At 42.9% G+C, this 25,099-nt stretch overlaps 1 protein-coding gene across 2 annotated transcripts; it reads left to right on the plus strand.

Moving 5' to 3' along the window:
• The first annotated feature begins 5,438 nt into the window (after positions 1 to 5,438).
• LOC103059163 (osteoclast-associated immunoglobulin-like receptor) lies at positions 5,439 to 24,940 on the plus strand. Of its 2 annotated transcripts, XM_088142702.1 has the most exons (9): positions 5,439 to 5,573; positions 5,694 to 5,729; positions 8,645 to 8,947; positions 9,730 to 10,020; positions 10,785 to 10,841; positions 14,684 to 14,740; positions 17,769 to 17,867; positions 19,090 to 19,127; positions 20,518 to 24,940. In XM_088142702.1, exons 1-9 carry the CDS (start codon positions 5,543 to 5,545, stop codon positions 20,674 to 20,676), a joined length of 1,071 nt encoding a protein of 356 aa, XP_087998828.1. In that variant the 5' UTR covers positions 5,439 to 5,542; the 3' UTR covers positions 20,677 to 24,940. The 2 variants fall into 2 exon arrangements, with proteins under 2 accessions (XP_087998828.1, XP_087998829.1); XM_088142703.1 differs by lacking the exon at positions 19,090 to 19,127 and having other exon boundaries at positions 20,518 to 20,664.
• Positions 24,941 to 25,099: the final 159 nt, after the last annotated feature.

Raw genomic sequence — 25,099 nt, forward strand, 5'->3', positions numbered from 1 at the left:
GCCCCACCATTAGGCAGAATCTCTGGGCCATCAGATTTTTGGAGAAGCTCACGTAGGATTTTCCAGCCAATAATTCAGCCGCTCTCTGGGGTTGTGCACGTTGGCCAGAGGAGTCAGATTGTGCTGGACAAAATCCTGGACATGCACAGAAAGCTGCAAGGGGTACAGTGAGGAAGGGACTGTGGCATCAAGAAAGAGAATTGGACTGAAAGTAATTGGGGAAGGAAAACAAACTGAGAATGTATAGAAGATTAATTAGTAAAATGTAGGCTACACTTCTTCAAAAACTGTGAAAAAAAGAGAAAATGAGATCTGGCATGTGAAGTTCCTCTTTCTGTGAAATGTTGCCTTTCCTCTAAAAGAATCCTTGGACCTCTTTCAATCACAGTATGTGAAAATGAAAAGGTTCTTTTGAAGGGAACTTCCAACTTTGAAATGGTGAAACACAGGACTCCCCACCCCACCCCGAGTTTAGCTAGTGGACTAGTGAAAGCGTGAACTTGGTTTGTTTGTTGTTTTATAAGTTTACTGATGGACCTTTCTTATTTTCTTTTTATAAGCCCGCAGTAAATTTTTTCTTGATAAAATTAACAAGAGATCTGCAAGATTCTCCTTGTAGCGAAGTGACTGAAGTGACTGGAAGAATAGTGAAGGGGTGGTCCTTTCTTTTGCCCCCTCCCCCAATTGGTCCACCACTAGATGTCTTGGATGGGAAGCGGATGGTCCACCGGGGATGGCCTGAATGGGAAGCGGATGGTCTACCAGTAGAGGGCCTGGATGGGAAGACATCAAGTATGAAGGAGAGTGAATGGAAGAGTATTGGGCAACAGGTCTATTAATGGAAAGCACAAGACCTCTGGACCTTTCTTTTCCTCCCCCCATGGAAAAGAAACTGAGTGGCACTTGCTTTCTCAGCACAGGTGGGAGAGGTAAAGAGGTGAGTACTTTTGGGACCTAAAAGGGGCATCCTAGAGATGGAGATGGGGACTTTTGAACTGTGAGTCATGAAATTTCGAACTGTGAACTGCCAAAACCACTAGTAAGGAAATGGTACAAGTACCCCTTCATGGATCACTGCCTTGTTGTGGCGAAGGGGCTTGCGTAACTCAGAGAAGCCATGAGCTATACTGTGCAGGGCCACCCAAGACGGACAGGTCATGACAGAGAGTTCTGACAAAATGTGGTCCACTGGAGAAGCAAATGGCAACCCACTCCGGTATCCTTGCCAAGAAAACCCCACGGACAATGTTAAAAGGCTAAAAGATATGACACCGGAAGATGAGCCCCTCAGGTCGGAAGGTGTCCAATATGCTACTGGGGAAGAGCGGAGGGCATTTCCAAGTAGCTCCAGAAAGAGTGAAGCGGCTGGGCCAAAGCCAAAAGGACGTTCAGCTGTGGGTGTATCTGGAAGCAAAAAGAAGGTCCGATGCTGTAAAGAACAATATTGTATAGGTACCTGGAATGTAAGATCTATGAACCAAGGCAAGCTGGATGTGGTCAAACATGAGATGACAAGATTGAACGTCGACATCTTGGGAATCAGCGAATTGAAATGGACGGGAATGGGTGAATTTAATTCAGGTGACCATTATATCTACTACCATGGGCAAGAAACCCTTAGAAGAAATGGAGTTGCACTCATAGTCAATAAGAGAGTGGGAAAGGCAGTAATGGGGTACAACCTCAAAAACGACAGAATGATCTCAGTGCGTATCCAAGACAAACCATTCAATATCACAGTAATCCAAGTCTATGCCCCAACCACTGATGCTGAAGAAGCTGAAGTTGACCGGTTCTATGAAGACCTACAACACCTTCTAGAACTAGCACCAAAAAAAGATGTCCTTTTCATCATAGGGGATTGGAATGCTAAAGTAGGAAGTCAAGGAGTAATTGGAATAACAGGCAAGTTTGGCCTTGGAGCACAAAATGAAGCAGGGCAAAGGCTAATAGAGTTCTGTCAAGAGAACAAGCTAGTCATAGCAAACACTCTTTTCCAACAACACAAGAGACGACTCTACACATGGACATCACCAGATGGTCAATACCGAAACCAGATTGATTACATACTTTGCAGCCAAAGATGGAGAAGCTCTATACAGACAGCAAAAACAAGACCAGGAGCTGACTGTGGCTCAGATCATGAGCTTCTTACTGCAAAATTTAGGCTTCAATTGAAGAATGTAGGGAAAACCACTAGACCACTCAGGTATGACTTAGATCATATTCCTTGTGAGTACACAGTGAAGGTGATGAATAGATTTAGAGGATTAGATTTGGTAGACAGAGTGCCTGAAGAACTATGGACAGAGGTCCGTAACATTGTACAGGAGGCAGCAACTAAAACCATCGCAAAGAAAAAGAAATGCAAGAAAGCAAAATGGCTGTCTGATGAGGCTTTACAAATAGCTGTGGAAAGAAGGAATGTGAAAAGCAAGGGTGAAAGGGAAAGATATAAGCAACTGAATACAGATTTCCAGAGAATAGCAAGGAGAGATAAGAAGGCCTTCTTAAATGAACAATGCAAAGAAATTGAGGAAAACAATAGAATGGGAAGACTAGAGATCTCTTCAAGAAAATTGGAGATATCAAAGGAACATTTAGTGCAAAGATGGGCATGATAAAGGACAAAAAAGCCAGGGACCTAACAGAAGCAAAAGAGATTAAGAAGAGGTGGCAAGAGTACACAGAAGAACTATACAAGAAAGATCTTAATGTCCCTGATGTCCATGCTGGTGTGGTCACTGACCTTGAGCCAGACATCCTAGAGAGTGAAGTCAAGTGGGCCTTAGGAAGCATTGCTAACAACAAAGCTAGTGGAGATGACAGTATTCCAGCTGAGTTATTTAAAAAACTAAAAGATGATTCTGTTAAAGTGCTGCACTCAATATGCCAGCAAGTTTGGAAAATGCAACAGTGGCCATGGGATTGGAAAAGGTCAGTTTACGTTCCAATTCCAAAGAAGGGCAATGCGAAAGAATGCTCAAACTATCGCACAATTGCACTCATTTCACATGCTAGCTAGGTTATGCTCAAAATCCTATGAGCTAGGCTTCAGCAGTACGTGAACCGAGAACTACCGGATGTACAAGCTGGGTTTCGAAGAGGCAGAGGAACTAGAGATCAAATCGCCAACATTCGCTGGATCATGGAGAAAGCACGAGAGTTCCAGAAAAACATCTACTTCTGCTTCATTGACTATGCAAAAGCCTTTGATTGTGTGGATCACAACAAACTGTGGCAAATTCTTAAAGAGATGGGGGTACCAGGCTATCTTACCTGTCTCCTGAGAAATCTGTATGCGGGCCAAGAAGCAACAGTTAGAACTGGTCACAGAACAACCGACTGGTTCAAAATAGGGAAAGGAGTACGACAAGGCTGTATACTGTCACCCTGCTTATTTAACCTATATGCAGAGTACATCATGAGAAATGCCAGGCTGGAAGAATCACAAACCGGAATTAAGATTGCAGGGAGAATCATCAACAACCTCAGATATGCAGACGATACCACCCTAATGGCAGAAAGTGAAGAAGAACTAAAGAGCCTCTTGATGAGGGTGAAAGAGGAGAGTGCGAAAGCTGGCTTGAAACTCAACATTAAAAAAACTAAGATCATGTCATCTGGACCCATCAATTCCTGGCAAATAGAAGGGGTAGAAATGGAAGCAGTAACCGACTTCATTTATTTGGGCTCCAAGATCACCGCAGATGGAGACTGCAGCCATGAAATTAAAAGACGCTTGCTCGTTGGGAGGAAAGCTATGGCAAACCTAGATAGCATATTAAAAAGCAGAGACGTCACCTTGCCGACAAAGATCCGCATAGTCAAAGCTATGGTTTTTCCAGTAGTAATGTATGGCTGTGAGAGCTGGACCATAAAGAAGGCTGAGCGCCGAAGAATTGATACCTGTGAACTGTGGTGCTGGAGAAGACTCTTAAGAGTCCCCTGGACTGCTAGGAGGTCAAACCAGTCAATCTTAAAGGAAATCAACCCTGACTGCTCATTGGAAGGACTGATAATGAAGCTCAAGCTCAGATACTTTGGACACCTAATGCGAAGAGAGGACTCTTTGGAAAAGACTCTGATCCTGGGAAAGATTGAAGGCAAAAGGAGAAGAGGACGGCAGAGGATGAGATGGTTAGATAGCATCACTGAAGCAATGAGCATGAAACTGAGCAAACTCAGGGAGGCAGTGAAGGACAGGAAGGCCTGGCGCAATATGGTTCATGGGGTCACGAAGAGTCGGACACGACTTAACGACTGAACAACAACAACAAGTAAAGTATGTGGTCAGGCTATTGACACTCTATAACCCCAGAGGCAACATGTTTCTCACGCAGGGACTAAGTGGCCCCATCAGAGGGAAGAGACGGAAAAGTCATTTTCATTCTAATCAGCACACAGAGAAATAACATCCATGCATTGACCTCCTCAGGGTTTGACACCTATTTCTTCACTATAAAAAGGCTCTTTTGTTTAGAAGGGACCATAAAAAATTCTTTGTTATTTGATTTTCCTGGTAAAAAGCCTCACTCACCCACTCACGTCTGCCTTCATTTTCTTCTCCCCTTGCCAGGTAACGGCCCCTCCTCCACCATCCCCACTATCCTCTACAGGCACCTAAGGATGAAATTAGCCATGCAGTTGTCCATCCATGAAGGGAAGCCAGGGAGGGATAAGGCCCTTTATAGTCACCGCAAGGGAGGGGGTGTGGTGGGCGAGCTTGTCCCAGAAGAGTAGCCTCTGAAGCCTGTGGAAGCTGCACTGAAGCAAGAGGTGGCATCAAACTCTGATGACAGGGGCTGGGGACTATGCGGCCCTTTGGATGTTGCTGACTACAGCTCCCAAGATGCATCATACTTGATCCTTCATGCTAGAGCTGCTGGAAGTTGTATTCCTCAGAGATGCAGGACCATCTATTCTCCACTCCTGTAGTCACTGCTTGGGGCTTAATGAGGACTGGGTTTTTTCTAAAGCAGCAGGCTTGGAAGCTGATACATGCTCTGTGCAATCTTTCAAGTTTGTTGGTGTGCAATTCTCCTCTTCTTTGCAGGACAGCCCATCATTGCCCAAGGTTGGGTTTTAAGTTACCACCATCCCACCCACCTTGGAATAGGTTTCCCAGAGGCTGGAGAAGGAGGAGGCACGAAGCAAGATGCTCTCCATTCCACGGGCCATAATCCTTTTCATGGCACGACTGACCCTCTTGATGGTGCTAAGGGAAAAAAATGTTAACTTATCCAGGTTCATTTTGAATACTCATCACAATTCTGGTTATTTGGAGCACATTCCTTCTTCTGGGTACATGATATGCTTCTTCTGCAATATGAAACGGGATGTGGTTTTGCAGATGACAAGGCCTGCTCTGTGGATGACATTATTATGAGACCTCACAGAGATCTGGTTCATGATTGGACACTACCATATAAGTAGTCCAGTTCATGTTGTATTTTAGGAAATTCAAATTCTCCATGGAGATCATTATCTACTGAAGTGCTTAGAAGGCTATATTGGGTGCAAAGCAGAGGAACCTGTCAAAATGAAGTTGTCCCCAAACTTCTTCTTCCTTGGTTGGTATCTGAGATGGAAGGGGAAGAGAATCATATGTGCTGTTTGACAGAGGTGGGAGATTTAGAACTGCTTTGTATTGCTCAATTGCTTTGCCTCTAATGGCTTCATCTTTTTTCCAGGATGGTGGCTGGCCACACAGTGTTGGACCTCTAGAGGTGAGTCAGTATGGTTCCTTGCCCTCCTTTCCTTGAATGCTGAGAGGTTCTAGGGGTGGCTTAGCTTACCTGAGGTTGTATTCCTTGGAGGACGAGGTCCTTGGATGCTTATGGACCTTCTGAAATAAATGTTTACACTTGGAGGATTTAAGCTTAGACAGAGGTATAATGTAAGCACTCCAACAAGCAGTCACATCCAGAGATGATTATTTTCATAGTACGCTTTGACAACAACGGTCAGTCAAGGTATTTATTTCAAAGGTCTCTTCTGCAGTGAAATTTGGGAGGAATCCGTTGCTCTTCAGGGCCTCAGGGGAGCATCTTTCCCAGTCCTACTTGGAAGTGCCATGCCTGGATGGCTGGCATTGCACAAAATGCTTAACTTGTCTGGTTAAAGCTCAGGATTGCATCTGCAGTATGCATGAAGTTTGATTAGTTTTAATCAGCTCAAGGCAGTTTAATGGGTTAAGCGTGGGTTTATGGTTCTCAGTCCACGTAATTAGATTATTAGATGCACCAGCTGAGCTATCAGGATAGGTATGCATGAGTGCCCTTCTGCATAAGCATCACTGGGGGAGAACCAACTGAAAAGAAGCTGCGGTGCTGTTTTTGTGTATCTTTGCTGCACTTCTGGTGTTTTGGGTGAAACTTTCTGTGTGCAGTTTGCAAATGATGACCTGTTGTTGGCTGACAATTTGAATGATTTGCAGGGAATATTGAAAATATTGTCTGATAAAACACTAATCTGAAGGTTAATGTACCGAAGACCAGGGGGGTTGTATTTGGCAAAGTAAACAGAGTGAAGAGCTATAAGTGATGATGAAAAACTGTAGCAAGTAGACAATTCTGTGCATCTTGGCAAAAAGCATTGCTATGGCTGAAATGGGAGGAGAGTTTATTTGTAGGACACCTCTCCCTGACCTCAGAAACATGATGGGGACCAGATTTCCTTGCCAAAAAGAAAGAAGTATTGCTCACCATCAACAGACAGAATGAAAGTGATGAGAGGCAGGGAAAATCCAGCCCCTTGCAACTGACTAAGGGAGTGTTTTTAACATGTGGTCCAAGGACCCTTATGTTGAAAAAGAATATAATATTAAAATCCCATCAAATAATCATGAGAAGCAGTAGTGCCAGAGGCTACGTCAATTTTAATTTTTAATGCAGTAAATATCGATAAATATAACCCTTTCAAACAAAAGCTCTTTGGGGGTCCTCCATAATTTTTAAAAGTGAGAAGGGCCCTGAGAGAAAAAAGTTTATTAAACTCTGGACTAAGGCAAACCTAATTGGCCCTTAACCCCATCAATGGTTCTCCCCTTGCTAAGGAGAAACAATCTCTATTTCCAGCATCCCTGATAGGTTTAGTGTTTCTTAACAATAAAACAGCTCTCTTACACAATCAATCTATCCAGTTTTCCCTATATAGTCCCAAGATCCTGAGAGTGAATCAGAGCCCTAGAATTTCCCACCCCACACTTCAAAATCCTTAGAAAAGACCTTCCTTTCTATTGTTCCCTGTTCCTCTTGTGATTGTTGTTTCAACATGTGCAATCTATTTCCTCAGAATTGGGCTCCATCTTTCTCACCCACCACATTTCCTAAAGATGGGGAAATGGAGGGAGACCTTTTAAGAGCTCTGAGTCCTGGTAGAAGGTAGTTGACAGCATATGGCTTGCTGTGAAGAATGAATGTCAAAAGGAGTGAAAAGGGCAGTTTTGTACCAGAGTGAGCTTCTGCCCCCTTTTCAAGGGGGTTCGAGGGGGGCAATGACAAACAAACAAGTTCTGCTGCTTTTGTACATGGATAATGTTGCACACCGTATGAAGCACATTGAGGCCTCATCATAAAGAGACAAGGTAGGGGGATGAAATCACAAAAGTAACGTAGGAAGGATGAGCAAAGGTTGTGTTGAGAGGAAGGGAGGAAATGGAAGGAACTGTGATTAGATGGAGTTGATTAGATCCTGAATAAGTGAAAAGGGAGATGTTTAAAGAACAAAGATCATTATGAAGCTGTGTGTGGATGTAGTGGACACAAAGAGAGTGGTTTGCAAAACCAAAAGAGACAGTGGTATAGTGAATCATGTAGCTATAAGCCTGATTCAATTTCCTTTCCCTTATCTTCTACCTTTTAATGGGTTGGTATTTTATCTCATCCTCTTTTTCTGTGCTTTGCAGAAAGTTCCTTCCCTCGATAGGTCTGTATCTCTGTACGTATGTTTGCACTCCAGGCAATGGGAACCCTTGCTCAATTGGAGTTTCAGCTTCTATGGCGCCCTTTAACCGTGTTCAGAGGATCCTAGTTTAGAGAGAAGCATTGAGGGGAAATTCCAGTATAACCTGTCCATAGCTCTGTGTAATCTCAGCTGTGCATGAAGAAATAATATTGCTTTTTAATTACTCTTTTAATTTGCAGTATCATTTGGAAGCTGGTTTGGATGTGATGGAAGCAAGGAGGACATATAGGGGTTATCACAAAAAATAGCAGGTGTGCAAACAGAATCCACTGCTGAAAAAAAGTTTATATGAGAAAGAATGACTAACCGGTTTTGACCAGTAGGGTTAATAGGATCTTCCCGAATCTACATTCTGCTCTTAAAGACATCAACCTATTTGCGGATCACTATTGCGGTATCATATCACCAAAAACATCAACAATCTGAAAGCATGAAAAATGTTAATAAATGGCAACAAAATAGATATTATTGGAGGGTGTATTTTGGGGTTAAGTGCTCCTGATGGTGATCATTCCTTCCAAAAAGCATTGGCCGCTCTTCATGAAGGAAAATTCTGGTTCTAAACACAGCAGATGTCTTGCTTTTTCCTTTGGTCATTCCATTTCTGAGGAGGCGGATAAAGAGATAGTCCGTTGCCCACATTTTATTTTGCTGTTTTTTTTTTTTTCTTGTCCAGGTCAAACTCCCCCAAAGGCATTTATATCCATCAGCCCCAGTGCGATGGTTGCTCTGGGGGAAAAGGTCACCATCCTCTGCAGCAGTGAGGATGAATTTCATGGAGAATTCTATCTCACCAGACAAGAAAACTCATCTGATGGAGGGACAACTCCAGGTGTCAAGCAGGCAGAATACAAAAAGGCTGAATTTTCCTTGACCAATCTCAGCCCATCAAATGGAGGCATCTACAGCTGTAGATCTCACCTGCCTGAAGGCAATCAATTCTCACCCCTCAGTAATAAAATCTATCTCAATCTAACAGGTGAGGTCTGCTCACTACTTGTTTCTTTTTCACACCAATGACACTGCAAAGAACTCCACAGTTTGGCGTCAGCCAAATATTTCCTTCCCCTGCCAGAGAATCTCATGAGTAACTTTGGGGAAATTGCTATCAGCTCACATACCTCACAGGGCTGTTGTTGGGGAAAAAAGAGGAGGGAGCACTCTGTACACCACCCAGAGCACTTCTAGAAGAGGTGGGAAATAAGGCTTTACAAGGCATGAATAGAAAGCCAAGTTACTTTGACTAAAGCATCCATGCATTTTGCAAGAGACCGCCCACCTATGTCCATAGTGATGCCATCTAGATTAAAATCTCTTTCTTGCCCCGGTGTGAATTATTTTCTTTCACAATCCCTGAAATGCCAAATCCGTATCTCTGTTGGGCATTCATGGGGGGAGGACAGAAAAGAGCAACTGATAGCATGTGCCAAATGTCAAAATGCAAATATTACTTACATATTTACGGTCACATATAAATAAATAAATAAATATTTCCATCAGGTGTCATGACATGACACAATGCTTCCATTTGCATGTCATGACATCATGGCACCTGCACCATCATTTTGACATCTTTGTGCTTTTACAGATGCCATTCATCTGCATTTGAGAAACGAGTATCTGAGAATGGAGAAGAGGATCCTTCTCTGGCAAAAAGATTGAAAATGGGAGGAGGAAGGGATGTTATTCATGGCTGAATTTGGCAGAAGATATTTGCCTACAAGGATCTTTGACCTTTCACTGATTCCTTCCTCCTCCTAGATCCCAGCCTGACCAAGCCTTCCATCCAGATTATAAATGAAGATAAAGATGCTCCAGAAGCAAACATCTCCATACGGTGCAATGGGACAAAAGAAGATCTGACTTTTGCTCTTCTGAAATCAAGGGAGCAGATAGCTTACAAGGCTGCAGAACCAGAGGAAAAAGCAGTGGATATTTTTCTCCACCAGACTTCGTTGGAAGAGACACAAAGTTATACCTGTCAGTACCACCACAAAAGCAGACCCTTTGTCTGGTCAGAGCCCAGTGACCCGCTGGAGCTGTCTTGGGGAGGTACGACATGAAAGTAGCATATTTCCTTTTCTTTATGTGGCCCATCTGAGATAGACTGGATTTCTGGAAGCCCTGGAACTGTGGCAGATCTCCTAGTAGTTGGTATCAGATAGGCTGGTGGTCATATAAATTAGGGCAGGAGAAAGTGACCTTTCTTGGGCCAGGGTCTGTCTTGGGACCTTTGAGATGTTTTGTGGGTGCAACCAAGTAAAGGCAGAGAGAGACAAATACTGGCATATGATTGCCTGGGTTAAGCATAAAACAAGGAGATTTGGATGATAATATGTTAAAGTGATCCCTTGAGATCAACTGCTTGAATTATTTGCCAACAACAAGGAAATGCTCCCAGGGAAACATGGAAGGGCTGGAGGTGTCAGCAATGTATGTTTTCTTTAATGCAAGGGAGGAGGGAGGAGAGGAAATTTGGTCCTGGCCGGACCTGCAGTAGCTTGATCCAGAAGTGGATCACGTGACCAGCTTCGGGTGGGCCCCCATGGCATGGAAGTGTGCCAAGAGCAAAAAGAGCCTCTCTTGATGAAAAAGAGCTGGAGGGGGGTTAGGTTTACTCACTGCTGTCAATCTTTGGGGTTAATATGTTTTGTGCAGGAGTGGTGGTGGGCTTCCATCCCAATTGTTTTGCCAATGAATGAAGGTATCTTGCAAAAATGCAAAAAGAACCTTGGTATTTGCTATGAGATTTTGTAAGAAATATTGTTGAAATTCAAAGGAAGAAATAAATCTTTCTTGATCCTTACTGTTTCTAGATTCCAAGACGATCAAACCCACCCCTGAGACAATTCCTGGAGGATCTAATGTTTCAGGTAGGAATCTCCCCATAGAATCCCAGGGGCTAAGAAATGTTGTGACTTTGTGCTTCATAAATAAGAATGAGGACCATCTTTCTGCAGACTCTGTTTACGTAATCTGCTAAATCAGTTATAAACCTAACAGCTGCCTTTGACAACATGGTTAGTTTTAACTTTGGTTAACTAATCTTGGCATTAAATAATTGATGTGAAATCTCCCTATCTTTTTAGTGAATGGTTCAATGTAATGTGTGAAGCCACATAGCAGGTTCATTCAGCAACCAAGTTAAACTTGGTGTATGAACACTGCCAGTGGGTGAATGAGAAATGAGTTCCCTTTCCACTAATGAGTTAATGGAAGTTGCAGAGGCAATAATTCAAGAACAGAGTTTTTGAGCTGTACCTTTTTTGAAAGGGAGGACCTGATGAACATCTTGAAGGCTATTGTGAGGATTATGGTGAGCACAGATAAAATTGCTCAGGTCCAGTCTGAGTTGGATTTTGGAGGCACAGCACCAAACCCGACACAATTTCCGATTTCCTGCCTCCATTCAATGAGAGAGACACGTCCCAGTATTTTGAATGATTGCGTAATCCCTCCACCCAGAAATCCCCAGTGGAACATTTTGTGGAGTTAGATACTGGTGCTCAGTGAAAAAGAGAGCAGGAGGGGTCAGCTTTGGGGGTTAAGCAACTATATTTGAAAAAGCAAAAGTACATTGTGGGCAATCACCAAGATGGCTTCAGACTGATGAAGGTAGTATGAGAGCTTCCCTTGAGAGCTTGCCTCTTTTCAAAATAACCAGCATGATGGACTTGACTAATCAGAAAATGCCCACTTACCAAAGAGAAAATGGGGGCAGTGTCTTCTCAGTACCTTTTAACCTCCATCCATCTTATCTTTGATTTTTCTTGTGGGCACATGGACATACATCCAAGCAAAATATTGGTCTTCAGTCACTCATTCTTTGCTAACAGTACTTCTTGGGCCTATCTGGCAGTCCAAAGACATTCTTGCATATCAAACGTTGCTAGAGGATGTTGCTTTGTTCTGCAGTATTGCTAAAGCTAAAATTATTTGTACTGGACATAGAGCCTTGCAGGCCCCAAGGTAGTTTTTTGTGGTCACTTTCTATTGTATTGAGATCTTACAGAAGGTAGGATGGAAACAGAAAATAAAAAAGATAAACACATCGGAGATTATAGATGTTTTGGCAGATTTGAGGGTGGTAGGAATTGTATTTCTGTTTACTGTATGTGTGTCCCCTTTTTTTCTTCCATAAATGTATTACATAGATTTTCAACTTTCATAATGGTTACTTTGCATATCCATCTCCTACTGACTTGGATTGCCCACTACACTTTGGTGTTCTCTTGATCTTTGCAACGAATTCTTATGGCTGTGATCTGAACTGGTTGGTTCCAATAGACACAAATATGTGTAGCTCAGGGTTGAACTGTGGAGTCCTTGGGGTTCTCTGAGCTTGGTTGTTTTCTTGCAAATGTTTCATTACCCAGCTAGGTAATGAACATCTTCAGTGCTAGATGAAGCTAGCTTCAGAAGCTAGCTGAAGATGTTACCTAGCCGGGTAATGAAACATTTGCAAGAAAACAACCAAGCTCAGAGAACCCCAAGGACTCCACTGGTTGGATTCACAGAATTCCGGAGCTGAAAAATCCCACTAGGGCCATTGAGACCAACCACTTGCGCAGTGCAGAAATCAGTGACGTTTGCAGGGTCTGCTCAAAACAGGCAAGATGGTGCTGCAACAATACGATCCAAGCCCTCTCCTTTGTACGTACATGTAATATTGGCACACATAGAAATGGGGCTGGGCTTCAGTTGCAGTGGCACAACCACCGTGTTCTTTTTTGGACACCCCTGGCAGGAATTCAAATTAAATTATCTCAGGGAAACGGCTGCCTAGCTTTCACTTGAATACTTCCAATAAAGATGGCTCACCACCTCATTGCTTCCACTGCAGAAGTGCTCTTACTGTCAGGAAGTTCTTACTGACGTTCAATCAAAATCCGTCTTCCTAGAACTTAACTCCATTTTTCCAGTCTTGTGCTTTGGAATGAAAGGAACAGGTTTGTCCTCCTTCTGTGTGAGATCCCTTCAAGTGATTTGAAACATTGAACTTCTTTTTTCAAGGCTGAACAATCAGATGGTCTTGTTCTCTCCTTCATCACTGCATGTATTGCACTTCTTCATGCTCTCTGTTCTTCCATTTCCTAGACCTATTTTACTTATTAGATTTGAGCTCACCTTTTGCATAGGAGCTCAGGGCAACGTAAATAACGCTCATGTCTATTTTTCCTCGTAACAAAAGACCATTGAGAGATAGATTGGGCTAGGAGAGAGTGACTGACCCAAAGTCATCCAGGCAGCTTCCATAGCTAAGACTCTCCCTGCTCCTGGCCCAGCAACTTCACCACTAAACTACACTGGCTCTCTTACATTATGTACAGTATTTGCAATCCATTAATGCTTCTTCATAAAGTCCACGTGTATTTTCCTCCATTTTTTCTATGCCTCCCTTTTTCAAGTTATGTACTCTGATATTATGTGTTGTTGTGAGCATTTTTCTGGGCAGTTTCCCCTAAAATATCCATATTTGTACATATTTGTTGAAGATGGCAACTCCACTGAATATCTGGAGAACTATGAAGGTCAGCATATAACTGTATTCTGCTTTGCCCTTACTTTGGGGAAATGCAAATGAAAAGTTCACATAAAAATGCAAACCTAGCCCGACTGCATCCCCCATGTCTGCTGTCATCAAATATTTCAACTTCCACTTTAAACTCAGTTCTCTGCTTTTCTTTGCCCAAAGCTTGCAACGCAGTCCTCAGCGCACATCCACACAATCAGCCTCCAGTCTGTCGAGTGGCAAAAAGTATGCCAGCAGACGTGGGCTCTGCCCACAGAGCTGATCTCTCCTCTCCTCCAGCCACAGGGCTGACGAGTGCTGCTGCCCTGCCAATTGTTCCCCATAGCATGGGCTGGAGTGGGGGAGGAGTGAGTTTTGATAGGTAGCTAGAGTAGTGGGTTTAGTCATCCTTCAGAACCTGATCTGTGGGGTGGGCATTTTCCACCTCTCCTCTTTTATTGGAAAGCCTCCCCTCATCCCATCAGTTCTACCTGTGGGTTGGGTGGGCTCCCTCCAGAAAGCAGGAGAGCCTCACCTACCTCACCAAGGAGTCCAAATGACCTGCAGATGATTTCTCACTTGCTCTCTCGTTCACTTTCTTGCTTGCTCTAACACTTGCTCTTTCACTCTTTTGTTCCCTCTCTCCCTCTCACTTACTTGTCTCTCTCTCTCATTTTTTCTCACTCTTCTACTTCTCCCACTCTATCACTCTCTCTTTCACTAACCTGCTCATTTGCCTTGGCCCTTCTTCTCCCTCATCTTCCTTGCTCTCTTGTTTGTCTTTCTCATTTGCCCATTGTCTGCCTCTGGTACTTCTCATGCTCATTCATTCACTTATTCGCTCTAATGGTATATGGGAATAACCTTGGGAGACAGGAGGAAGAGATGCAGACTGGACAACAGGCATGTAAAAGCTGTCTCAGCCCACAGAAGAGGGTAGTGCATGGGAACACTTCAGAAGGAACCCTCCCTAGTTTTACGGAGAGTAAAAAGAGAGGAGGGGAGAAATACTTTCAGATTTGCAAGATTGATGTTAGCCCTGCAAGGTAGTCCAGAGAAGAAGCACAACTAGAGGTACTACCTCTATCTTTATTGTTGCAAATACGCAAAAAGAACCTTGGTATTTGTTATGAGATTTCGTGAGAAATATTGTTGAAATGCAAAGGAAGAAATTAATCTTTCTTGAATCCTGACTGTTTCTAGATTCCAAGACAATCAATCCCACCCTTGAGACAATTCCTGGAGGATCTAATGTTTCAGGTAGGAATCTCCCCATAGAATCCCAGGGGCTAAGAAATGTTGTGACTTTGTGCTTCATAAATAAGAATGAGGACCATCTTTCTGCAGACTCTGTTTACATAATCTGCTAAATCAGTTATAAACCTAGCAGCTGCCTTTGACAACATAGTAAGCATGGCTAGTTTTAAATTTGGTTAATTAATCTTGGGATTGAATAATTGATGTGAATTCTCCCTATCCTTTTAGTGAATGGTTCAATGTAATGTGTGAAGCCACATAGCAGGTTCATTCAGCAACCAAGTTAAACTTGGTGTATGAACACTGCCAGTGGGTGAATGAGAAATGAGTTCCCTTTCCACTAATGAGTTAATGGAAGTTGCAGAGGCAATAATTCAAGAACAGAGTTTTTGAGCTGTACCTTTTTTGAAAGGGAGGACCTGATGAACATCTTGAAGGCTATTGTGAGGATTATGGTGAGCACAGATAAAATTGCTCAAGTCCAGTCTGAGTTGGATTTTGGAGGCACAGCACCAAACCCGACACAATTTCCGATTTCCTGCCTCCATTCAATGAGAGAGACACGTCCCAGTATTTTGAATGATTGCGTAATCCCTCCACCCAGAAATCCCCAGTGGAACATTTTGTGGAGTTAGATACTGGTGCTCAGTGAAAAAGAGAGCAGGAGGGGTCAGCTTTGGGGGTTAAGCAACTATATTTGAAAAAGCAAAAATACATTGTGGGCAATCACCAAGATGGCTTCAGACTGATGAAGGTAGTATGAGAGCTTCCCTTGAGAGCCTGCCTCTTTTCAAAATAACCAGCATGATGGACTTGACTAATCAGAAAATGCCCACTTACCAAAGAGAAAATGGGGGCAGTGTCTTCTCAGTACCTTTTAACATCCATCCATCTTATCTTTGATATTTCTTGTGGATACATGGACATACATCCAAGCAAAATATTGGTCTTCAGTCACTCATTCTTTGCTAACAGACATGCAAAAAAACCGTTGGTATTTGCTATGAGATTTCGTGAGAAATATTGTTCCAATTCAATGGAAGAAATGAATCTTTCTTGAATCCTGACTGTTTCTAGATTCCAAGACAATCAAACCCACCGTCAAGACGATACCCAGAGTGTCCAGTGTTTCATGTAGGAATATCCCCATAGAGTCCCAGGGGCTAAGAAATTATCTGACTTTTCCCTTTGTACATAAGAATGTGGACCGTTTTGATCAAGATTGATATTAGCCCTGTGAGGTAGTCCAGACAAGAAGCACAACCAGGAGTATTTGCTCTATCTTTATTGTAAGGTTACATTAACAGAATCTTGCAAGGCTGAAAGCATTTCTCCCCTCCTTTCCTTTTGCCCTCCAAAAAACTAGGGAGGGTCCTTCTGAAGTGTTTCCCATGTCTCCCCTTTCTGTGGACAGAGAAATCTTTTACATGCCTGTTGTCCAGTCTGTGGCTCTCTCTCCTGTCTCCCAAGGTCATTTTCACATACCATTACATTTGCACACTCTCTTGCTGACTTGCTCTTGTCTAAAAACAGCTGACCGACACTGGTGGGATGACTCACTGTTTCACCAGCACCGCTCCACCACAAAATTTGCCTGCCACTCAAGGGTTTGTTTTCTTCCTTTCTTTTTTCTTTTGCCACGTGTCTAGCATGTGAGAGTACTAGATCTGTGCAAAAAAGGAACCACAGTAGATAAGGAGATTAGGAGCTCTTTTAATGCCTGACAAGCATATTGTGAGGCACTGATCAAGCATTACACAGGCAGAAACCCAGTGCCTGATCACATCTGCTCCCAACAAGCCAACATGGACATGGAGAGAAGTCACCAGTGACTGGAGAAAAAGAGGACAGGTGTTCCTGGCAGCCCCAAAGGGCCATCAGGAGCTCAGAAGATCTCAGTCCCTGCTTCATCATCACCACAGTTGCTGCCAAAGTGCCACATATGAGTAGGTGAAAATACTACTTTAACTTTGAATTTGGTAAATCCAAAGCTAGGCACCCTTGGCTATGGGTGGGAGAGAGTAAAGCTAGGCCATGAGGACGTGTCCTTCAGGAATAGTTAGCAAGGCATCTTCAAATCTATCTTAGACAGCTGTGTATAATGTCCTCAGTTGACTTCCTTCCAAGTGTCCTCACTTGACCTCAGTTACTTCATTTAAAAATGCTTATTATAAAGGATTTTCTCCATTCTTCTCCATTTTCAAATCCCTCCTTCTTAACTACCCAAGATGGTTTGTCTATCCAAATCTCAGCAGATTGCCATCACCTCTGTAAGGGGCAGATATTGCTGAACCACAATCCAGAAGCCACTACTGGTGTGTTAGTGAGAAAGGATGCTCAAAAGTTTATTTCAGCAATACCTGAAAAGCATCAAGTTTCCCACCCTGATTTATCCATTCATCAGGACATATCATATTCACATATTCTTATAAAATCAAACAGGGACGTGATGACTTGGTTTGAAGAGTTAAAGGTACAAAACAGCATATGAAAAGAATGATTTTTTAAAAATTTTACAGTAATTGTGTATTGCATCTTATAAATATTGTAGGAGAATCATGTTAGTCTATAGTAGCCAAAAAGGTTTTGGATCTGATACAGAAACTCAGAGACAGCATGGCAGTTTGAAATAAAAGGTGGTGGGAAGTGAAACATGGGGACGAAAAATTTCAAAAGACCATATTCCTTCAGCCAACTTTGCCCAGCTTATGAGCTTCCAAGTGTGCGTGGAAATGTGTGTGTGTGAAAAAGAGAATGCATGGGATGGATTGAGAACTGTGTGGGAAAAGAGCTCCATTGAGAGAAACCAACAGACTGATTTAAGAATCATGGTAGCCTTTTCTTCCCCACTGTCAATAGATGGTGTGGAAAAGCCATAACTCTATTTTAGAGCACATACTTTGCCTCCTGAGGATCCCAGTTTCAATCAGTGTCATCTGCAGAAGGGTGAGGAGGAACTTCTAGAGGAAACTCTGCAGGAGATGAACCTCTAGAGGAGCAGCAGGATAATGCAAGTGTTTTGGCTTTACAGGTGTTCCGAGCCCATACTTATGGGGAGGTATTGCTGCAAGCCTTTTCCTGCTTATCTTGTTGCTATTGGTCTTTGTATGGTACAAAAAAAGGAGAAAAGGTAAGTGGGGATGATCTAGTAATAAACACTGTGACAGAGTAATAGATGAGTAATATTCTACATACCGTACCATGCTAAACATGGTATATAAAGCTCACAGGATGAGCGTGTTGCCTCCATTTTCACAGAACAGCACAAAAAAGCTTCTCTGCAAAAGCTGATTCATTAGTGTCAGAAAGAGAAGTTGGTCCTTTTGAAAGCAAAGTAAGTTTCTACACCTTGTGGTTTAAGAGAATCTTGAAGCTTGCTGGCAATAGGTGATAAAACATGAAAACGTTGAAAACTGGCCCAGGAAGATTTCTGTTCATCCAAGGGAAGGGACGTGTATATCTTGTTTTCTCTTTTTGCAGAGTGAAAGAGAATTAAGAAAAACCAAATAGGGAGATGAACTAGGCTGGCTTAAAGAAGTTGAAGAAATGCATAATGGTCATTACATTTCAAAACATTCCATCTTTAAACTGGCTTAAAAAGTGGCTTACAACAAATATTTAAAAGCAAAAGAAGCCATCTGATGAAGGAGAAATGCAAAATTAAGAAATCTGCACAATAAATCAGCAGCACAATATAACATTTGCAACATTTTGAATAAAAAGAAGAGACTTAACCTCATGCCTGATTTCAACCATGTGGCAGCAGCAAACCTCTCCAGGGAGGAAATTACAAAACTGGGGTGCAAAGACCTAGCGTGGGAATTGGGATGAAAAAGCCTAGTGTGGGAATGGGTAGAATTTGCTTTAACTGCAGGCTTCATAGGAAAAGTCCTCCAGGTACACCAGCCTCTCTAACTAGAATAATATGAAGGTCTCAGCAGCTGTATTTTGAAAAACAGAGCAAGTTTTTAAACACTGGAGCTGAATAATTATTAAAAAAAATAATAAACTTGTATGTCACCCAACTCTCAACAACTCTGGGTGACTCACAACAATCAAACAAAGAAATTACAACAAAATCAATAAAAGATAAGAATCGAGATAGAAGATGGCAAATGCGATGAAGCCAAAGGCCTGGCTGAAGAAGCAGGTTTTCACGGCTCTTCTAAACGCAACAGCAGAGGGAGGGCCATCCTGGCAGAAAACTTTTCTGCTATACAGTAATCAGCCCTGATGGAGACTCAGTCGCTGAAGAATTTTAAGAGTTAGAATACTTTGGAAAGGAGCAGCTGCTATGATTTTAATGAGATACAAGTTAGGCAAAGGATCTCACAGGTGTCACTGATCCACAGGCTCCATAACCAACGAAGACAACCCAGCGGTGAGCACGGTAAGATATTTCCTTCCATGAGTGTGCCTTCCTTGTCTGCATTATCTCATCAGATCCAGATGTTAGAATAGGAATGCCTGTTGTATGCCTCCCCGAATCCTTCCAAAGTTATCTCGCAATTCTCAATTTCCATTTGATATAAGGAGGACGTTATTAAATGCACGCAGAGTAAACATATTGACAGTAATTAACTGATGACGTTCAACATTAACTACTAAACCATTGATTTTTTGCCCTGGGATCACTTGCTTTGGGGAGCGTGGCTTGAAGAATGACATTTGAGCTTGAAGGTGGTTGGGCATCTTTGACTTAGAATTTAAGAAACTGCCCCACTTAAGGAAATTGGTGGCATTCAATTCATAATGACATCATGGGAGTAAGTGAGTGGGTAGACATAAGTGTGCATATGAATACTCTAAGCTCAGAAATGATCCACTAACTAACAGAAAGGAGGCTAGATCTGACCATTCTTGTTCGAGGCAGGACTAACTCCCCTTGTCTCATGCAAACCATTTATCAGGGAACTTGTGGAATGGGAAAAATGGGGATCCTGTTCCCATACAGCCCTGTGCCACTGAGCAACTACACAATTTGGCCCAATTTCTCTGAAGCCAAAAAGGTTCCATTACAGGGTTCGTGCAAAAATGGGAGTTCTCTAGCTCTCTCTCCCAACTGGAAGTACAAGCACTGTGTGGATGCATGTGAGGGTCCTAAGAACAGGAATCTGGCCTGAGCAATGAGCAATGATTTATGAAGCAATTTTTTTTAACTATAACAGAAAGGGGGTTTATTTACAAGAAATATATGATAGGGGCAGGTAAAAGCTAGCACCTTCATCCTATCAGAAGGAGAATGAAAGAGCATGTGCTCCATTTGGGGGTGTCTGGGAACAAAAGTCAAAAGAAGTGATCTGAGATCAGCCGGCAGAGTGATGGACAAAGGGAGGACAAAGATCTTGCTATTTAGATCCCATTGTCCCTAGTAGAGCGTAGGTTATGACTAGCTAAAGAATCACTGCATGTAATGGGAGTAGGAATAACCTTGAGGAACAGGAGGAAGAGCCGCAACCAAGACAGGGGTCAGATAAATGAAATGTGAGTCCAAGGCAGAAGTGTAATTTGAGAAAGAGTCTCACATTTGACCCTCCCTAGCTCTCACAAATAGGCAGGAAGCTCATTGAGATTGGCAAGATTCTGTTATTGTGACCTTATAATAAAAGTAGTATTAGTATTCATAACTTTGGTCTTCTAGTCTGGTCTACCTTGAAGAGCTGACATCAATCTTGCAGGTCTACAGTGCCGAATTCTTTTCTTTGGAGAGACCACCTGATTTGTTTGCTTTGCAAAAGAGGGGGAAAGTATGCCCTCTGAGTCTTTCTTCTTTTTTCCAGGCCTTAACAGCTGATGCTGGAGAACACCTGGATGAAGTCTCCTATGCTGTTTTGAATCACCAGCCACAGAAAACCCAACAGGCCACCAATCCTGGCAAAACCTCTGAACCTTGCTTATGTGCATCGGTGGCCAAAACTACAACTGCAAAGAAGCAATAGGCAGAACCTTTCAGGCATGGATGTCGTATTATAGGACCTTGGGGGATCCTGAGTCAAACATTAGCAAGAACGGCTTATTTTTATTTCCCCACAGTCATGCAAATGGACGTGTAACTGTAGATGCCAAATGTAAGGGCCAGATCTCACCGGTGGCTCCAGAAATGTGATAATCAGAATGCTCTTCACTACAGTACTTAGGACAACGGTGGAGACCGGTGAAGCGATTCACTCTGTGAAACCATCAGGTGCCATGGAGCAGCAGTAGAAGCCATGAGGAGCATTAGAGTGCTGGCACAAGGGAGGTGGTTTGCGGGGCATTGAGGCACATGCTCTTCGCATCATCACTCTTGCCATCCATCAGTAATATCGCTTATAGGAAATTGAAGGAAGTTGTTGACATTGAAATCTACTCCTGATCTGTGGCAATGGTTGCTCTTTGTCAATCTTGGAATTAGTCTTTTTTCAACAAAGTGGCCAGGCCAAAGATTTTCAAAAAGTGTTGTCATGTTATTTATAACATAGCTTCCAGGCCATTTTTCCCTTGTTCTCCCCCCCCCCCCGCCCCTTTTTCATTCCTGTGTTTGTCCATTTTTGAGACTCTTGATCTTTTGATGCTTTGTTGGTCTGTACCGGTCTGTGTGGGTGGGTTTTCTGTAGTGTTTCCACCCACACAGACCGGTACCTACACAAAAACTCCAACCACCACCCACGTCAAAAAAGAGGCATTATCAAAACCCTCATGGATCGTGCCAATCGGATCTGCGAAACCCAATTCCTAAACTCTGAACTTAACTACCTTAATTGGGTCCTACAAGCGAATGGCTACTCCAAAAATGAAATAAAAAGAGCCATCAAACCAAGAAAGCAACATGCGACTGAAGAAGAAAAACAGCCACCCACCAACAAAGTATTTCTGCCCTATATCAAAGGGTCACAGACTGCATGGGAAAACTGATGGAAAAACACAATTTCCAAACAATCTTCAGACCCACCAGAAAAGTACAAGAAGTGCTAAAATCAGCAAAAGACAAAAGGGATCCCCTCACCGCCGCAGGAGTATACCGCATACCATGCAGTTGCGGGCAAGTATACATCGGGACCACAAAACGCAGCATCCATACCAGGATAAAAGAACACGAAAGGCACTGCAGACTACAGCAACCAGAAAAATCTGCAGTAGCTGAACATGCTCTCAGGCACACTGGACACAAAATCCTATTTGAGAACACAGAGATACTGGACAACACCAACAGCCACTATACCAGGCTATACCGGGAAGCCATTGAGATTCACAAACACCAGCACAGTTTCAATAAAAAAGAGGAGAGTCTAAAAATCAACAAAACCTGGCTACCAATCCTGAAAAATACAGCCTGCAAAAGGTCAACGAACTCAGCTCAACCACCGGGACATGTGAATAGTTCACACAATGAACTTGCTAATCACCCCCAGCAGCCCCTCGTTAACATTTCAATAGAAGAAAAAACCCTGCCTAATCCCCAGGAAGATACACACAGATGCTGACATCAAAACAAGCAGCCACTCAGTAACTCAACCCCCCACACACACCCCCAATCCCCCCTTCCCCCCCCCCTCAGATCTCTAAATATCCACAGAAGGGTCACATCACCCTGGGCACAGAGAGAACTGCTCCTGTCTGTGCTCCTGCACTCTGAAGATGCCGGTCACAGGTGCTGGCGAAACGTTAGGAAACAAAACTTCAAGAACACGGCCACACAGCCCGGAAGACCCACACCAGCCATCGTATGCCGGCCGTGAAAGCCTTCGACAATACATATCTGAGTCTAAGCTTCAGTATCAATCCTTCCAATGAGCAGTCAGGGTTGATTTCCTTTAAGATTGACTGGTTTGACCTCCTAGCAGCCCAGGGGACTCTTAAGAGTCTTCTCCAGCACCACAGTTCAAAGGCATCAATTCTTCGGTGCTCAGCCTTCTTTATGGTCCAGCTCTCACAGCCATACATTGCTACTGGAAAAACCATAGCTTTGATTATGCGGATCTTTGTCGCCAAGGTGATGTCTCTGCTTTTAATATGCTATCTAAGTTTGCCATAGCTTTCCTCCCAAGGAGCAAGTGTCTTTTAATTTCATGGCTGCAGTCTCCATCTGCGGTGATCTTGGAGCCCAAATAAATGAAGTCTGTTATTGCTTCCATTTCTACTTCTTCTATTTGCCAGGAACTAATGGGTCCAGATGCCATGATCTTAGTTTTTTTAACATTGAGTTTCAAGCCAACTTTTGCACTTTCCTCTTTCATCCTCATCAAGAGGTTCTTTAGTTCTTCTTCACTTTCTGCCATTAGGGTGGTATCATCTGCATATCTGAGGTTGTTGATGTTTCTCCCTGCAATCTTAATTCCGGCTTGTGATTCTTCCAGCCTGGCATTTCTCATGATGTACTCTGCATATAGGTTAAATAAGTAGAGTGACAGTATTGGAATTGGAACGTAAACTGACCTTTTCCAATCCCATGGCCACTGTTGTGTTTTCCAAACTTGCTGGCATATTGAGTGCAGCACTTTAACAGCATCATCTTTTAGTATTTTAAATAACTCAGCTGGAATACTGTCATCTCCACTAGCTTTGTTGTTAGCAATGCTTCCTAAGGCCCACTTGACTTCACTCTCTAGGATGTCCGGCTCAAGGTCAGTGATCACACCAGCATGGACATCAGGGACATTTAGATCTTTCTTGTATAGTTCTTCTGCATATTCTTGCCACCTCTTCTTAATCTCTTCTGCTTCTGTTAGGTCCCTGCCTTTTTTGTCCTTTATCATGCCCATCTTTGCACTAAATGTTCCTTTGATATCTCCAATTTTCTTGAAGAGATCTCTAGTCTTCCTATTCTATTGTTTTCCTCGATTTCTTTGCATAGTTCATTTAAGAAGGCCTTCTTAACTCTCCTTGCTATTCTCTGGAAATCTGCATTCAGTTGTTTATATCTTTCCCTTTCACCCTTGCTTTTCGCATTCCTTCTTTCCACAGCTATTTGTAAAGCCTCATCAGACAGCCATTTTGCTTTCTTGCATTTCTTTTTCTTTGCGATGGTTTCAGTTGCTGCCTCCTGTACAATGTTACGGACTTCCATCCATAGTTCTTCGGGCACTCTGTCTACCAAATCTAATCCTCTAAATCTATTGATCACCTTCACTGTGTACTCACAAGGAATATGATCTAAGTCATACCTGAGTGGTCTAGTGGTTTTCCCTACATTCTTCAATTGAAGCCTAAATTTTGCAGTAAGAAGCTCATGATCTGAGCCACAGTCAACTCCTGGTCTTGTTTTTGCTGTCTGCATAGAGCTTCTCCATCTTTGGCTGCAAAGTATATAATCAATCTAGTTTCGGTATTGACCATCTGGTGATGTCCATGTGTGGAGTCGTCTCTTGTGTTGTTGGAAAAGAGTGTTTGCTATGACTAGCTTGTTCTCTTGACAGAACTCTATTAGCCTTTGCCCTGCTTCATTTTGTACTCCAAGGCCAAACTTGCCTGTTATTCTGATTATTCCTTGACTTCCTACTTTAGCATTCCAGTCCCCTATGATGAAAAGGACATCTTTTTTTTGGTGCTAGTTCTAGAAGGTGTTGTAGGTCTTCATAGAACCGGTCAACTTCAGCTTCTTCAGCATCAGTGGTTGGGGCATAGACTTGGATTACTGTGATGTTGAATGGTTTGCCTTGGATTTGCACTGAGATCATTCTGTCGTTTTTGAGGTTGTACCCCATTACTGCCTTTCCCACTCTCTTATTGACTATGAGTGCTACTCCATTTCTTCTAAGGGTTTCTTGCCCATGGTAGTAGATATAATGGTCACCTGAATTAAATTCACCCATTCCCGTCCATTTTAATTCACTGATTCCCAAGATGTCGATCTTCATTCTTGTCATCTCATGTTTGACCACATCCAGCTTGCCTTGGTTCATAGATCTTACATTCCAGGTACCTATACAATATTGTTCTTTACAGCATCGGACCTTCTTTTCGCTTCCAGATACACCCACAGCTGAACGTCCTTTCGACTTTGGCCCAGCCGCTTCACTCTTTCTGGAGCTACTTGGAAATGCCCTCTGCTCTTCCCCAGTAGCATATTGGACACCTTCCAACCTGAGGGGCTCATCTTCCAGTGTCATATCTTTTAGCCTTTTGACATTGTCCATGGGGTTTTCTTGGCAAGGATACCGGAGTGGGTTGCCATTTCCTTCTCCAGTGATGCTGATGCCCTTGATGCTATTGCATGCCTTTGTATTTTAATTTCCTTCAGTGATTTGTCATCATAAAATAAATCTTGATTGCTTCTGATTGTATGTCAGAACATTGCTTATAACTGCCAGCTAGTGGGTGCCAGGAATGGAGTAGTGTGAGTGTGACAGCCCACAGGAGGCCACGCTGGGGCAGAATACTCTC

The sequence above is a fragment of the Python bivittatus genome, unplaced genomic scaffold (assembly GCF_059951505.1).
Source record: "Python bivittatus isolate LINGU-HERP-01145 unplaced genomic scaffold, Pbiv_v1 ctg000440_np1212, whole genome shotgun sequence".
NCBI classification, from domain to species: domain Eukaryota; kingdom Metazoa; phylum Chordata; class Lepidosauria; order Squamata; family Pythonidae; genus Python; species Python bivittatus.

Bases quoted from the DNA above. Each gene is read 5' to 3' on its own strand.
- LOC103059163 (XM_088142702.1), top strand. From the start codon at position 5,543: ATGAAGTTGTCCCCAAACTTCTTCTTCCTTG. The intron at 10,021-10,784 runs GTACGACATGAA...TACTGTTTCTAG, and splicing joins GCTGGAGCTGTCTTGGGGAG to ATTCCAAGACGATCAAACCC. The intron at 10,842-14,683 runs GTAGGAATCTCC...GACTGTTTCTAG, and splicing joins TGGAGGATCTAATGTTTCAG to ATTCCAAGACAATCAATCCC.